The 17,811-nt window shown below is 39.3% G+C and overlaps 1 protein-coding gene across 1 annotated transcript; it reads right to left on the bottom strand.

Annotated features, from left to right (window-relative positions):
- Positions 1-6,072: 6,072 nt before the first annotated feature.
- Positions 6,073-16,125, bottom strand: LOC146519132 (uncharacterized). The gene has a single exon (XM_085160262.1). It carries the CDS (start codon positions 15,981-15,983, stop codon positions 14,574-14,576), a length of 1,410 nt encoding a protein of 469 aa, XP_085016388.1. The 5' UTR covers positions 15,984-16,125; the 3' UTR covers positions 6,073-14,573.
- Between the last annotated feature and the right edge of the window lie 1,686 nt (positions 16,126-17,811).

Below are 17,811 nucleotides of genomic sequence, written 5' to 3'. Positions count from 1 at the left end.
ATGTTGTATTCTTGTACAGCACTTTGGTCAACGCTCCTGTTGTAATTAAATGTGCTATATAAACGATTAAACTATTAAACTATTTTTGCTCTTTCTTGGGTGGTGGGTTTGTGTGTGTGTGTGTGTGTGTGTGGGGGGGCATAACAAAAGCAAACGACATTATCAAGCTTGCAGATGACATCACAGTGGTGGTACTCATCAGGGATGATGATGATGCGGCATACAGGGAGGAGGTGCAGCGGCTGGCGCTTTGGTGGCAGGACAAGAATCTATGTCTCAATGTTGGCAAGACAAAAGAGCTGATTGTTGACTTTAGGAAAACCGAGGCTGTCCATCTCTCGCTCAGCATTGCTGGTGTCACTGTAGACGGACTGAAGAGCACCAGATTCCTCAGTGTTCACTTCATAGAGGACCTGTCCTGGACCAGTAACACCAAATCAGTGACAAAAAGAGCTCGGCAGTGACTGCATTTCAAGAGACGACTGAAGAAGGTGCGCCTCCCCAAATCCATCCTTAACACCTTCTACAGGGGTACCATACAGTCTCCTCCTGATGTACGGTCTGCCACATATTTCTGCAGAGCAGTTAAGCTCTGCAGCGCTTCATAGATGTCTCCTCCAGTCGTGTAGCCACCTGGAATAACGTGCAACGTGTCTCTCCAATCAGCTTACAGACTCCTCCTTGTGATGCTGTTATGAAGTCCAGGTTCAGCCAAACACAAAATACAGACGAGTCCTCGGTCCCCAGACCGTGACATCATTTCTGTTCTGGGATTGAATAATTGGTTGATCACACCAGTACCGATGACAACCCCTGTAAGGAGAAAAACCTCAGGAAAGCAAAGAATCACGGGCCCTGAGTTAATTCACTGTAAAAAAAATCTGTAAAAATACAGTACAATCTACTGTATAAACGTGAAGGAATTTTCTGTATTAATAATTTACAGGTATTTTTCTGTATTTCTCAACTACTGCAATGCATTGTGGGAAAAATAACCCGAAAAGGAGGGAAAAGTAAGCGCAAGAGCAGCCATTAGCAGTGTTGCCAACTTAGCGACTTTGTCGCTATATTTAGCGAGTTTTCAGACCCCCTTAGCGACTTTTTTTCTAAAAAGCGACTAGCGACAAATCTGGCGACTTTTTCTGGTATTATTGGAGACTTATTTATGACGTCTTTTTGACGTGAAAGCACGTATCGCTTTTACTCTCAACAAGCAGCGGTGCTGCCGTGGGCACCTCGCCCGTGCCAAAGCGCTCCCAGGCGGAGGATAGTCCTCCCCCGCTGCTATCAGGGCAGGAGACGTTCACACCTATGCGTCCAAACGGTAAATGAATTGCGCATGACTGTAACGCAGTCTGTTCTTCTTTTACTGTTATGCTGTTTTGTGGGTCACAAGGTTTAAAACTACTTATAAACACACACACTGTAACTCCACCAAAGTGCCTATTTCAGGTCACTTTTGCCGGTCCAAGCCCGGATAAAGGAGCAGGGTTGGAATTGTGACATTACAAAAAACAATAATTGCTAAAATAAATTTAATTCGTAATTCTAAATAAACTCTAAATGCATTTAGGACGTTTTTTACTCACTTTATGTCTCTTCCACGATGTTATTTCACTCTCCAACAACGTAGGTTACAGTTACATTAGCATGACCAATTATGCAAATTAGGCGATGACGTCATTTGGCGACTTCTAGCGACGTTTAGGACAGCCAATAGCGATTTTCCTTACTGAGGAGTTGGCAACACTGGCCATTAGGCTTCTTTCAGGCTTCATCTGGATTTTGGACTCTGAAGTTGGAGAAACTGCCTTCAAATTTCTGTGGTAAGTATTAAAACTCATGTTTCCTTATATTAAAATAATGTTTTTTAAAAGACTCCACGTTTTTATTTAGAAAGAAATGTTAATTTATTTGTTAACTGGTTTCGGCTGTCTCCAGACAAGTCAGGAATATTTTGCTGACTCATTTTTTTAAATAATTGTTATTTAGGTTTAACATGACTTAAGCTTTCCATTTTAGTTAATGTTAAAATTATTTTTACTGTGATACCGCCAGTTTTGCCCTTCAGTGGCTGAACAAGTTTTCATATTATAGTTAGCTGTCTGTGTCTCTCTGGGTATTACACAGCTGTGACTGCTAACTAGCTAATTAGCGAAAGTCAGCGATGTGGATAACTGGGAAAAGTGAGAAATTTATGGTTCTAGAAACTATTCTAGGACTCTAATAAGTACTGTATCAATACCTGTGTTTTACAGTTGGCTCTACTGTACACTTTAAAGGGTTTCAGGCAAAGTTACACTAACCCTAGTTTAAGCTTCAGACCTTCCTGGCTGACGCTAGCAAATGCTAATGTTAGCCTCTGATTTGGGCTACTAAAGTAAATACTTTTAGCTAGCTGACCAGCATAGATTATTTCGGTGGTTAACAGACTGTAGTGGTAATATTATTGAAAGTATAATTTCACCTCAGCACATTTACAATTATGTCTATTTTGTAGCACATAGAAATGTTTAGTTAATATTTACAGACACATTTTCCCTGTAACTGTGTTTTTACTCCAACATTTGTTGAAAATGTAATTTATGAAATGCTGAGCAGCATTTCTAGTATGTGGAATATTTTTGTCACCCACTGTGCTAATGTGATTAAATACTAATAATTATTACTAAAAAAAATTCAATAATAAATCAATAATAACTATTTCTTGATTGAACTATAATGTAAGCGCAGTGCTGGTGTGCAGGGTATTTATATGCCTTGTGGGGGATGCTGACATATTATAAACTTTTGTGTCTATATCAAGCTTTTAGCCAAATATAAGCAGAGATATTTGTATCTTTCTTAAAAATCCAGATCCTTATAGATTATTTGAGAAATGGATCAACAGCTATCACTACTTGAAGCACTCTAAGTCCTGCAGTGGAAAAATATCCCTTATTTCACCTTTGATCACACACTTTGGTTTTCCAGTGCAGAGCAATGGCCAAGAAAAGGAAAGACTTCCCCGAGTGGAAAAAAAAGATGAAGATACAAGCTGGTGATGATCGAGAGCAGCTGGTCTCAGGAAATGAAGAAAAACCCTGATCACCTTCTCTACAGAAACAAGGTGAGTTTAATGTTGTGGTTGATTTAGTTTTTCAAGGTATGTATGTTACTTTAATTATAAACTGCTTTTGTTGCAACCGAATGGTGTTATATGTATGCAACTCTACGTGAATTATAATCCTTTGTAGGGCTGTGTGATATGACCAAAATCTCATATCCCAATATAAGACATTTCTCTCCTGATAACGATATATATCACAAAATAGTGCATTTTCTGTAAATTCTGTGATTCTCGGGCAACTCGACTTATGTGAAGTGTTTTCAGTTGGGCGTCGTGTACCTGGAGTTGAGTGTTTTGACCGATGCGTGAAACTATACATATTTAGACATAAGTTTAAACGGCCGCCATTTTCTTTCCGAGTATTTATTACACGGCGTGCTGCGAGGAAAAGCCTGTTCTAACGTTTGAGTCTAAGGATTATTTTGAGCACCTGACAGCTCTTTTTTGCTTTTCATTCGTAAACTCTCTCAAAACTCTTTCATGTGATTCTTGTGTAGGTGGTTAAAGATGTTTGTTGTGTTTGAGTGGTGGTGGGGACCAGTTTGTGGCATAATTTGCATAGTACAGTTTTCTGGGGCGTGTCAGACTTTTCATAACCAAACCATTTCCATTGCCCCTCGTTTAACAATAAGGTCCTTGATTTCTTTTGACTGGTCCTTCTGTTTGGAGCTAGCTGGTTCTGCCTCATCCTTGCTGGCCATGCTGGTATTCTCTGTGCCTTCATCTGCGTGGTGACTGTAAGCGCCATTTATAGTCACTTCATGTTTTTATTTGAGGTCATTTGTTTGATGCATATTCTGAAAATTTGTTTGAGAATAATGTATATCATTTCAGTTTATTTTGAAAAGTCTCAACAGAAACTTGAGCTTTATTGTGAAAGGTTTATGTGGAAAATAAACAAGCGGACAGTGGAGCCACACAATGGTTTTACCGTCATTGTTGGTAACGAAAGTACGCGTAAAAACAGTCACTTGTCCATCCATAGTGTGGTTATTGTAAGTATAAGAGAAAGAGAGAACTTTAAGAAATAATATAGCAACTACAGTGACCATCAAAATCATGAAAAAAATATTGCCGTAAAGAGTTTATTTTGCAACACCACAAAACAAACAATAGTGTATAATATGAAACAATAGACATTTTTATATCGTCATCTGATATATATCGTCATATCGCACAGCCCTAATCCTTTTTTGTTTATGTTGTTTATGTTCTAGGTAAAAAAAAATATAAAAATACAAACTTTTTAAAAATGTCTTGTTGTTTCTCTTTTTTTCCTCAGAATAAATTGCGACTAGTCTCAATGGCTGACATGGAGGAGCAACACAGCGACACGTTAACCCCGACTGCTGCAGTTCCTGTATGAACTGAGCAACTCTGAAAATCCAAGGAAAAGCTGAGTGTATTTTATTTAAAGGTCAGATGGACCTTGATGTACTAACATGCAGGCTGCATTCAGGACTTTGTCACACTGGTATATGAAGAGTGGTAACAAGACTTTGTAGTAATTTGTCTTACTATTGTCTTATTTGTTGTGATTTAGAGTCTGTGCGCACAAGCAGAAGTTTTTGTTTGTAACCGTAACCTTGTTTTCAGAGCCTTGTCTAACATCTAATGGTCATGAAATATGTCAGACTTTTTCCTCTACTTAAACAGCTAAGAGCATTTGAACACTGTTGAGAAAAAGGTGTGCATTAAGGATTTTGAACTATGATGTTTAAGTGTTGTCATTGCTGAGGATTCGTGGACACAGATCCTTATTCACTACACTGCTGTTTACAGTTTAACTTTTCATCAGAACAAGCACTACTAATTGTACTTTGCTCCTCACTGACAAAACAAGTCCAGTAAATACACTTTTCTCTTTAAGTTTGGGACAGTAATCTGTCTTAATTTATTTTGTGTTTTAGTTATCATATGGGGAAAAGTCCTGTGGTTATCCATCCGTCCTGTTCATCTTCTTTAGATCTGTTCAGTTTTGGCACCACTTAAACAGTCAACAAATTTTGACTCAAGTATGTTATAGTATGTAAGGTAAAGACCCCAAAGAGTTAATCTCAGACAAATGTTCACACAAATGTGAATTACATTCACTTCATTAATGAAGTGAATGTAATTCAGTAATCAAAGGTGTTTGGCTATAACTGACTACATGTGTATACTGTATCATAAGTGGACAGACATGGATGTAAACCACACCTTAACCATTTGGCTGAGGCAAAACTACCACAAGGCAGTGATTCTAACTAAAAGGTACTCTGGATATTATTAAATATGAACATATCGTTAAATATGACATTTTTTGTTTGTCAGGTGTCCTGTTTGAAGAAAACACTTGGTAGACACACTAACACTTGAATGAATGTAAATAAACACATTTACATGAGGGCAACCTGATTCCAAGTAAATAAAAATGCTCAAATTTGAAAACTTGTGAGTTATTTTGTTCATGTATCAGCTGTTTAGTCGTTTTATGACAAGATGGATGCTGTCATTATATTTTATAATGTGTTTGAGTTAAGGAGAATAAAAGAATATTTAACATTCATTGTACCAATGTTGTTGTGTACGAAGCACAAATTAATTTAAGTTTTAATTTGTAAATTTTTGAGTACATGGTGTACTAGGTTGTAATTGCATAGAAATATACGTTTAAGGATATAAAGAACTATATTTAATGAGTTACAGTGAAAAGAAGTGCTTGGAAATAGTAATATAAACAGAAATTTCAATTTTTCTATTAACGGAAAATATCAGTTAATGATACAGAAAATATACTGTGAATAAACAGAATTTTCCATTTTATAGCTGAAGGAAATGTCCGTAAATAGTACAGAGAGTATACTGTAAATCTACAGAATCTTCCGTTTTATCATTTACAGAAAACTCCGTCAAACGTCCGTAAAAAAACAGAAAATGTACTGGCAGAAAATTACCAGGACATTTTCCGTTTTTCTACGGAATTTCTTTTTACAGTGTTCATGTACATGGGCGAATCCTGTGCAGGAATGCGCCCAGGCATCTGGTCAGACTTTATTATATACTGCCTTACTCATGTAACACTCATGGGTGGAGTACAAGTTAGGAAAAAACAACTTCTTATCTGCTGATTGCATTCGAGGCTGCACAGGATGCAGCCTTGCAAGACGAAGAGGAACAAGTTGATTAACGATCTTGTAGTGGGTTAAAACAATACATGTGGGTGTTGTCTAAACTTGAGCAGACACTTTGTTCCAGTTAAAGAATTTGCTGACACGCTATGTACAGGCATTACTACACAATTCAAATAAGGCTTAAACATAAACAATTATCACAGTTGAATAAAGATAATAAAGTAATATAATTCAAAATCTTTCAACATTCCCTTCTGTTTTTAGCAGATTTGAATTGTGCAGCAAAACACATATCATTTATCAGAACATAACTTCTTACAACATGTATTTTCAGTTAGTTCGTCATAAAATGCATTTGCTGATTTTTATTGGCAACTTAGACACTTGTATCAGAGTCTACATCATAGTCATCAGTAAGTAACTACTTGTCTTTCACATTTTCAGTTACTACATAATTAGTTGCACTTCATCTTCATTTAACAAATAGGAAAAGAAGTCTTCATAATCTTCATCGGTTTGTGGTACATCTGCGTATGTTGTGAGTGATAAACTTATCATCTGTGAAATTACAGCCTTTAAACAAGGTATAACACAAGTAAAGAAAAGCAAAATAAAATAAAATATAATAAAGTAAAATAAAACCAGGAAAACTCCAACGCCGATCAACAGTCTCTTTAGAATCTGAAGCCATGTTTAAAGAATTATCTGGTATGTAGGTGCAGCACATGGTGTTGAATAAGACACACAATCCTCCTTTCTCAGCCAGGATCATGTCCAGTGCTACACGATATTGCATTACAGCAATTCGGAGAGCGTCCATGTTAGGTTTTGTAATGTTGATTGTCATTTATGCTTAGAAATATCTACTTATATATGCTTAGAGTTTTATAATTAGTTTTAGATTGGTAGAGGTGTATAATCGATTGTGTAGTGATAGGATGTGTGATCCTTAATAGTCTGCAAAGGCTTGGTGCGCATTCCAGAGTGTTCTGGAATCCACACCTACATCCTGTGAGCATGGGAAAAGGTCGTACCTTGTTTTATTGTTTTATGGTAGGATAAACGTGGCTATATCTGTTTTAGGCTAAGTGCCATTTGTTTACATGAACTGCTGGACTTCCGGACCAGCAGGTTTAGGGAAGTCTTTATGGGGTCACGCTCTGACCACACACACACACACACACACACACACCTACACACACACACACACACACAATCCTTTGTTCACATGTATACCTATGTAAGATGTTATATGTTAATGACCCTATGCATATTCATGTTACCACAATAAAAGGAGTGCTATGGGGAACCTGGCTGAGAGTCTGACGGAGGTCAAGTGGTGGAACGACACTTGGCTCCAGGCAGGTCTCCCTCATGCATGAGTAACATGAAGAACTTTGCCTACTTCGTGTCTTGCTTTGCTGTGTAATTATATTGTCTTCAACGTTCCAGCGAATAGGTTTAAGCTACAAACCTATCAGTCCATTTCTTGGTTATGTCCCTCGTTGACCTTGCAGGATGCATTGAGGAACAAGCCGAATCTATAGTCCAGTGTCTCACTTCCAAGAGCATATTTTCCAGTCCCTATCCATGGGAAAAGGGCGTGGATAACTTTCTGTCCTGTGATAGGAATACTTATGACTCTTCTACTGCAGAAAAAACCCCTCTCTGGAAAGGGTGCTGGGTCCAGTTATCTTACTGCTGTTATGATCCCAGCAGTCTTCAGAGTGTCATCGTATGCACAGTACAGTGACACAGCATTAGGTGATGTTCATAGGAAACTGCTGTCATCACCACCATAGCTTCTGGTTCCTGTGCTTTTCACAGAATCATGATGTCATCCTCGGACTCCCCCTGCACTGTCGATGGAGCTTGGCACGCTCCCCTCATCCTTCAGGTGCCCGTCTGTTGTCCAAAATCTCCTCTGTTGGCCTCTGGAAATCCCCCTTGGCACAGTTCTCATTCCAACGCAGCTTCGTGGTCCTTGCTGTGGCTCCAAAGTCTAATTTCATGATGGGCCCCAACCAGCTCGACCTTTGACCTCAACCACTGCCTGGGCTGTCAGCTATGCCTGGAATGGTTCTTGCTTCTCACCGGGCCTCTGAAGATTTCTCAGGAGATGACTGCTGCACCTGTATTTCCTTGCTAGGAGGAAAAACTTCTATTTGGAGAGCATGTCAACAATCATCAAACCACATTCTTTAGTTTAGTGAACTTCACTTATAGGCCATCAAAGCCTCATCTGAACATGGATGCACCACTTGCATAGGTTCAATACCCGTTGAATGAACTGTTAATCACACAAATCGCTGCAAAAATCATATAAAACATAGTTTAATGTTAATTCATTGTTTCATGTTAATCCTGGACCCCTCCTCTTGACGCATGGACACTCCCATGAGTCAACTCATCAAAACCAGATTCCTGTCTTAAAGAAAAAGGTTAGCTAGATCATGTCCCAGGCAACATCAGGGCATCTCCTCCTCTGGAGCAACACCACTTCGGACCTATAATCCTGCAGTAAAAGATGTTAGCGTGTTTTGCATATTAAGTTTGCCTAAAAACTGGCTCCGCCAGGAGCCTGCATACACACCATCATGGCCTGAAAAACAAGATCTGGAAGTGAAATCAAAATAACCTTCACATTTTCCCCAAAACACAGTGTAACAGCATCACCACTCATAACCTATAAACACAGTTTCTTCACACATAAACCCAGAAATCCTGTAGTAGAAAAACATTAACTAGTTGTTCTGGTATAAATCACATGATCAAATCACAAGAAGAACTGTAATGCTGTAGAAAAGAAATATAAATGTTAGCGCTGCGCATGTGTATACACTCTTTCTCACAGTAATCTCTGTGAGCAACACAAACCCATGAATAACACACCCCTGGTAGATTCACAGACACAGAAAGTGGCATTTAAAAGTTAAATCGGTATGCAAGCTCGAATGTTGCTGTCATCTTTCTGCTCCTGTAAAAGAAACACATAAATTCATCCACCCTTTTGGCCTGTCTAGGTGGAGGTTAACTTTGAGTCGTGGTCAAGTCTTGTCAGCTTTTACCAGTCAGTCAGTTTGTTTTTATTTCCATTCATTCATTCATCCATTCTTTCTTTGCTGATAGTGGAAACTATTGCCGCATTTGATTTCCACCCTCAGCAAAATGACGTCATTTCGAAAGAAAAAGAAGAATTTTAGATCGGATTACCTCGCTGAATCCTTTTTAGGCAGGGACTCTCATTTTCTAATCGTCCCAAATAAGTGGCTTTCTCCTGAGCCCATTTTGATGTGGAGAAACTCACTTGTAACAATTTTCTTGACGACGTATCGTATAGCGCTTCTAATCGTGCAGATCTGCTCAAACAGAGATTATCGAACAAAACTTTCAGTGCACTGTGAAAGTATCAAAATAAAAAGGCCTTGTTACGTCATGACACAAGCTCCTCATCTCAGGAGGGTAAATCATACCATTAGCATGGTTTATCATACTATCATACTAATTGGCAGGCTCAACTTCACAACAAAAGAAAAATCATCAGCTAGATTCACTCCGAACCAACCATCAGCTGCACAACACACAACATAAGCCTAATATGTTATGAGTTTAATCCCCAGATCTGTGCTTCTCACTCATTTAGGCCACACGCACCCATTTTATTCAGTTTTCCTTTTTTCCCGTCATCATAAAACATGTGACATGTTGTCATGCACTTCACAAAAGAAGTTTGTTCTGACGTATTCAGAGTTGTGTATCTAGGTACAGGATACACTCGCACATCAAAACAGGAAACTCAGTGTTTTAGAGTCTCCACTCTAACAAACTCCAACACATCTCATTCACTCGTGCTAGAATTCAGTCACCTTTCATTAATCTAAGAACGATAAACTAATTTGCATATCAGCTATTAACCCACTAAGATGACAGGACAACAGAAATGCATGTTCAAAATGTAATCACAAAAATAGAATTTCCCTCACACAGTAAATTACTTGTGCTGCATCAATCAAGCAGGAAGCATCTCCCAATTTACTGTATTAACAACTACATTTATTGTCTGATCACTGGTTGGTCAAACCAGAATCTTTTTCCCCCACAAAAGTTAAACTGTTGTCCTGCAACCTAGAGAGTCAATTTTTTTGCATTGGATAAATTCAGCATTTGATAACAAGTGTCTGTTAAATTCACACTATTTTAACACTGATAAGAAATAACAAGCTAATTTTCATTACATGGGTGTTTGTGTTATTAGGCAGGTTTAATGCATGTCTGTGGAGCTGCATATCCAGCAGAGCATGTTCTTAAAGCTGCCTTTCCTACACATTTCTCTGCTATTATTTAATCATTTTGTAACTAATGTGCTATGAGTCCATTGATCTTTGCATCACACTAAGTGACTTGGACAAGATGGTAAACAGACTCACATGCTTAAAATGTTGTCTAATCTTCATGAGTACTCTTGTATTTGGAGGTGTTAGTAGGGTTAATGCATGTTCTGTTTGTGTGTGTGTGATTTTGTATGTTTCTTTTTGCAGTGTTTCAGACTCCTTCACAATTTTCCCACTTAAGCAGTCAGTTTTGTTTTTCCCAGATTTGCTAACCCAAATTTTGATTTCCCACTTTAAACACCAGCATTCTCACTTACTCTCACTGTTGTCCTCTCCCACTTCAACAGTCCAATAGCAGGCAGTTCTCTTTCAGCTTTGTCCTTTGTCCTTGTTTCACTGTCTCTTCTTGCCATTTTCTCCAAAGGTGGCAAATGTCAAACTCCAACAGTCTCCTCAGTTCTCCTCAAACGTTCTTTTCACCTGCACAGTGAATTTGCAGCTTGTTGGGAACACAGTGCCATTCATCCAATCAGGCAGGATGATGGGTTTGCTCTTCTTCTCTGATGCTGTTTGTCCACACTGCTGCTGCTTGCTGGGACTCTTTTCTCAGGACTTTGCTGCTGTCTCTTTATCTGCCATGTTATTGCTCTTTGGAGCTGCATTCCTTGTCTTCAGGGAGGAGTGAGAGCTCGCTTGTGAGTTTGAGAGACACATGGTGCTGTAAATAAGTTAGCCAGAAACTTGGCCTGAATGTTTCTAATGATGTTAAACTATAACTTTCTTCCGACCGCTGCATGTGGAAAATTGATTCAGGTCTGTTTGTCACCTGAAAGTGACAAACTAAGACATTTTCATTATTATTATCACTGCTTAATCAACACACACAACTCTCTCTCTCTCTGTTTTTGTGAACAGTCCTTTCTTAAAAGCAGAAAATGAGATTGTAGTTGTTCTTGGCTGATCAACACAAAACCTTTTTCCTATGATTATTTTTCATCTATAATATAAATTTTGTCTCTTTTTCACTCTTTTTTTTTTCTTTACAATAGCTGGTGACCTGCAGAATCACCGCTCTCACAATCAGAGGCAATTACTTTTACACAGCGCACAAAAACACTGTGACGTCAGACACATTCACACTCACTTTTTTCATCTGCGTAAATAAATCATTTGGCCAATGGCATGTGCCATCGTGATCCATAAATATGATGAAGTTTATTTAACTATTTTTCAACCCACCAAAACAAATAAACAAAAACATGATGCTGATGCTGTGAACACTCCACACACATGAGTCAAGATGCAGGAAAACTGCTCACGGAAACTCTGCACATTCCAGTTATCACAGTTATCATAGTTCTGTTTCCCTCTCTTTGAAGAGTTCTCAGCCAGCTTCTGATCTGATAATGTGTAGCTTGCTCATCAGCTCAGAAGAGACCACAACGCAACCTCACAGTGGTTTCATATTCAATTCAGCTTCTCCATCATGTAGTTTTCAGCTGTGTCATACGGGGTTCAGCATATTAGTTGTTTTCATAGGTGTGCTCTATATCTGGGGTGGCTGTAGCTCAGGTGGCAGAGCGGATCAGCCACTAACCAGAAGGTCGGTGGTTCAATCCCAGGCTGCTCCAGTCTGCATGCCAAATATCCTTGGGCAAGATACTAACCCCATGTTGCTCTCCGATGCATCCATCGGAGTGTGAATGTGTATGAATGTTAGCTACTTAGCACTTAAGTTTAGAAGTGCTTGTGTGATTGGGTGAATGAATTAGCTGTATAAAGCGCTTTGAGTGCTCGGACAGAGTAGAAAAGCGCTATATAAGAACCAGTCCATTTACCATTTACCATATCTCAACAATGGCTCATATTAGGATGACAGTTTTTCAAACAGGTCAAGTGCCTCTATACACGTAATTAGTTAAAATATTTACCTATTTTACTTCATATGTCATTGTACTGAATTTGAGCAACCCTAAGCTTAATGCAGATTACTTTCAACAATTATCCACCTCACATCATAACTGACTGAGGTGCCTCTTCATATTAATATTATTTCATCATTAATACCAGTTTACAGGTTGGTATCCTTGCTATTATTAGTATGAATACATTAAAGATAAGTTGTAATTTAGCCTTTTGTTTATTTTACTTTATTCCTCTTGTATTTATATCTATTCAGTCGGGTCTGTTTCCAACCCTTTTTAAACTACTTTAAACTACTTTGATCTCTAATTTTCACTTGGTGAGGGATTATTATGTTCTTCCTAGTCTGAACTGCTCTCTTCACCTGAGCTGCTATCCTATTCTGAGTTACTGTCTTCTTTGTTTCTTACAGTCACGTACAAAATGTCCCTCTTTTCCACACCTCCAGCATGCAGTGCTAAAGCCACTGTTTGGTGTGTGTGTAGCTCTGCCTCTACCTCTTGCTCTTCCACTATGCATTCCTCTCCCTTTCTTTTGCATTATTCCTGCTCCGGCTTGTTGTTTTTCTAAACATTTCTCATCAGGTGTTAATTTCGCTTGTTTATTCTCCATTTTCAAAGATTTTGCTGGGCCGTCACTGGCACGCTTGACTTCAGAGTGGTTTACTGATACGGCCTTCGACTTCACCCTAACGGTGAAGCGGTATCAGTTTTATGAGATGAAACTCAACCGTTCTCCTTTGTCACCAGTACTTGAGCCTCAGCAAAGAAAACAAAAATGGAAGTAGTTCAGCAGCTTATTGTGCTGTAAAATCAATTATTACTTCCAGACACACACACATATAGACATTTGCGCGCTAATTTGTCACGAAGTATTTCACGGCTACCTCTAAACCCAGTCTAAACACAGTTCCTTTTGGCGAACTTAAACCTATTTTAATTTCTCTGTCTCAACGTGTTTTCATTTGCTTAAACGTATTTTAATTTGTCACGAAGTAATTTCAGCTACCTCTAAAACTAGTCTAAACACAGTTCCTTTTGGCGAACTCAACCTATTTTATCACGTGACTTTTAAACCTTTGCGGCCGTTTTATATACCAAAATAGTGTTTCTCACCCTCCGACATCTCACTGGTGGTTCGGATCATCAGACTGAATCCCAGTGCCGTGGACCAGGCCACTGGCCCAGACCCGAATTCACGTCCTGGGGCTCTCTCCTCGTCTAAGAGGGCTGTGCACAGGCTTCAGTGCTGGCTCCACACGGCGTCAGGAATCAGTGCTGGATCTTGGAACAGAGTCACAGATAACAGTTCTGATGTTTTCTGCTCCGGCTACGAAGGACCAAATAATGTTAAGAGATATATTCTAAAACACTTCTTCAGCAGAGAATCAGAGAGGAGAAACACACAGATTTTCTTGCTAGCAAGGGCAGCCTAGAGTGAGACTCAGAGACCCGCCCTGAGGACTTGCCCTGGTCCTTTATTTATACACTTCAGTGAGCGTTTGTTCCATACATTGAAATGTGGAGGTGTATGTGTGTGTGTGTGTGTGGGTGTGTGGCCAGAGTGTGACCCCATGAATGACTTCCCAAAAACTGCTGGTCTGGAAAGTCCAGCAGTCCACCTAAACAAAAAGCACTTAAACTAGAAACAGATATAACTACGTTAATCCTACCGTAAAAAAATAAAACAAGGTACGAACTTTCCCATGCTCCTAGGATGTGGTGGTGAAAGCCAGAACACCCTGGAATGTTACAGACTTCCTAGGATGAGACATCCTTTCAATAAACACAAATGGTTACATGTAGTATTCTACCATATACAAACTTATATCATTAAAAGATTATACTGACTACTAAGTACAATTTTCCATTGACAGTGACAAAGACAGTTCATTCTTGAATGAAGACACTAATCAGACAGTTGTAAAATGTAGCCAATTGTGTTTATTAAAATATGGAGGAAATGGAAAGGAGGGGGGGGGGGGGTGTTGTAGAGAAGAGGGTAATGGAAAGGGATAGAAAGGAGCAAAGAGAAAGAGGAGAGAAAAGCCCAACAATCCCCTCTGAGCAAGCACTATGCGGAGAGGAGAGGGGAAAATTAAGCTGGAGCAGAGGTGGAGGAAGACGAGGTGACATCAGCAGTAGTAAAAGCAGGAGTGTCCCTCCTCCGGAAGAAGCAGAAGCGTTTTTTCTTCTTTTGCAGCAGCTTCTCGACGAGCACTTTTTTTTCTAGGATCAGGGTACTCAGCTCATCGATTGTTTCTCTATTTTGCTGCTCAAGTTTCTTGCAAGTTTTCTCCACTGCTTCTAATTTGGCGTCTTTTTCGTCCAACCTTTCTTTCAGTTGTTTAGATGTTGCCTCCTCTTTTTCCTTTTCTGCTGCCAGTTCTGTTGTTTTGTTTTTCATTTTGTCATAAAGTTCTTGCAGGCTTTTGTTTTTCCTCTCAAAGTCCTGGAGAAGAAGTTCCTCTTCTTTCTGCTTTATGACCAGCTGTTCTTTCTCTTCAAAGATTTCTTGATGTTTCTGCAGAGCTTCGTCAAGCTTTCCTTGCAAGCCTTCGCTGTGTTTCTTAGCACTCTGAAGCTTGCAGTCCATTTCTTTTTCTTTGATCTCCTGTTGCTTTTTTGCTTGAAGCAACTCCTCAGATTTTAGGAGTGTGTTATTAAGCGTTGCCCGCAGCATCCTTTCTTCTCCCTGCATCTGTTGGAGTTGGTACTGTGTGTCTTTCTGCTTCCTTTCCAGCTGTTTTTTGTCTTGGATGATTTCTTCATTTTTTTGCAGCGCTTCGTCAAGCTTTCCTTGCAAGTCTTGGTGTTTTTTCTCGGTGATCTGAAGCTTGAAATCCATTTCTTGTTGTTGGATCTCATGTTGCCTTTTCTCTTGCAGCAACTCCTCATAGTTGTGCAGTGTCTTATCAAGCCTTGCCTGCAGCATCCTGTCTTTTTCCTGTATTTGTTGGAGTTGGCACTCCATGTCTTTCTGCTTGCAAGCCATTTCTTTTTGCTTGATCTCATGTTGCCTCTTCTCTTGACGAAGATCTTCATTTGCTTTCAGGTGGTAATCAAGCCTTGCTTTTAGCACTCTGTGTTGTATCTGCGTGTTTTGGAGTTGAAACTTCATGTCTTTCTGCTTTCTGTCCTCTTGTTTCTTCTGTTGGAGGATTTCTGTATTTTTCTGCAGAGCTTCATCAAGCTTTGCTTGGAGCTCTTGGATCTTTTTGTCCTTATCTAGGAGTTCCCATTGTTTCTCATAAATAACAGCTTCCTTATCTTGAAGCTGGTAGGACAGCTTTTTAAATTCGGCGCTCTTTTTCTCATTTTCTTGTGTCAATAACACAATCTTCTCTCTGTTGAGGAGATTTTCATTCTCTAATTCTTCCAAGCGCTTGTCCTCTACTTCTACCTGTTCACACCAAGGAAGAGAGGAGAGGTAAGGGTCTAGTGGTTGATCCCAGGGAAGAGCGTAAGGGTCAACTTCTTGTCCGTTTGGATCTTCTCTTTGAGACATGTTGAGGTCTGGATGCACTGACTTTGCAAAGGATCCAAGAGTTTTTGACCAAAAGCTCCTTTGACCAAAAGTTTTGAAATGCTTCTCTGGCGAAGATTCGAATGCTGCGAACTTAAATGCTGCCAATAACGGACTAAAAGTGGTTGCACTTTCACCCCTATTTATGGGTTTTAAAGATCAAAGGATCAAAGGATCAGATTGGTGGTATGATTCTAAATGTGTGTGATGTCATCATTCTTTTAGCCAATGAGTGTGTCACATGACATTTGGTATGATTCTAAATGTGTGTGATGTCATCATTCTTTTAGCCAATGAGTGTGTCACATGACATTTGTGGAAGAGGGCATTTTTTAACTTGGACAAATTATCAGAAAAGTTTCAATCTCTGTTATTTACCATAGAGTCTGCACAGTATGGTGACATATTAAAACTGAAGAATATTTTGTACTTGTAGTGTTTCATCATGGGTCCAGTTTTTACCCAGGTGCTTAAAGCCCTCCTTTACCCTCATGTAACACAACAGTCATTTCCAACCACTGTTTCCTGTTCCTGTCACTCAAACAAACAGGCGACAAACATCTTCTATAAACTGGAATCATTTCAGTTTATCGAATTAGAAAACATCTAATCTAGTGTTGATATTACACTAGGGATCCACCGATACCACTTTTTTGCAAACGAGTACGAGTACTTGCCTTTCAGTACTCACCGATACCGATACTGAGTACTTAATAAAAACATGATTTAAATTTACAGGTAACAGCTTTAGTCCTATAATTTAACAAAAAAACAACAACAAGGGACTAGTTTGGAATTAAGAACATTTATTTAAAATCAAAAGCATGTTGTATGCAACAAATTACAGAATAAACAATTGTGAAAAAAAAATTAAACAGTGACAGTGCAACTCAAGTATTGTTTTCAGTTTATTGTAAACTCTGCCGCTTTCAACAACACAAGGGGCATTAATAAACATCTTTGCTATTTAGTGCACAATATTTGAATAAACTAACAACATCCACCAACATAGAACTGTGGCAGTCAGTGCAACTGAGGTAGGTATTAACATCAAGTCTAAGATGACTCACTTAATGGAGAGAAAAAGTGAGTGGCAGGGTTTTTTTTAAGAAAAGTAGCTTTTCTGCATTATCAGCAGTCAGACTGTTTCTGTTTTCATCTATAATGTGTGACACTGAGCTGAAAAGCCTTTCACTTTTCACACTGCTACATGGGGCTGAGAGATATTTACTCGTCTGTTTCTCTGTTTAGAAGTCTCACAAGCACAGTCACAGCTGGGATGACATCAGAGGCTAGTGCGTCGTAGCTGCTCACTTTTTTAGTTAGTTCCTCAAAGGGGGCGAGGATGGCAACAGTCGTCTCTATAAGAGCCCATTGGTGAGCGGTGAGATAGTCAGGGAGTTCATGCTCTGACACATACACGCCCAGCCCTCTCTTTTGCTCAATGAGGGACTGGAGCATGTAATACGTGCTGTTCCAGCGCGTCTGTACGTCCTGCTGCAGTCTCTTTATTGGCTGGTTGAGCTGTCCCTGAATGTCCTCGAGGCGGGAGTAGGCTAAGGCGGAATGTTTAAAATGCCCAACTATTTCCGTCCCACTGCTATAGCATCAGCTATGCTCCTCTGTGCTAATAAGCGTGGGTAAATAAGCGGGGGTAAACTCTTTGTATTCGTTGTCGTGTTGGGATTTTGGTGCTTGATTAAATTACTTGTGTTAAATGCGCTACCTTTTGAGCCTCCTCTGGACAATTTCACTGAGCACAATTTGCAGTCTGTCTTTGTTTTTGCGTCTTCGTTCACTTTGAAATAGT

This window comes from Neolamprologus multifasciatus, chromosome 5 (genome assembly GCF_963576455.1).
Source record: "Neolamprologus multifasciatus chromosome 5, fNeoMul1.2, whole genome shotgun sequence".
Lineage (NCBI taxonomy): Eukaryota > Metazoa > Chordata > Actinopteri > Cichliformes > Cichlidae > Neolamprologus > Neolamprologus multifasciatus.
This window is presented reverse-complemented; position numbering and strand designations above follow the sequence as displayed.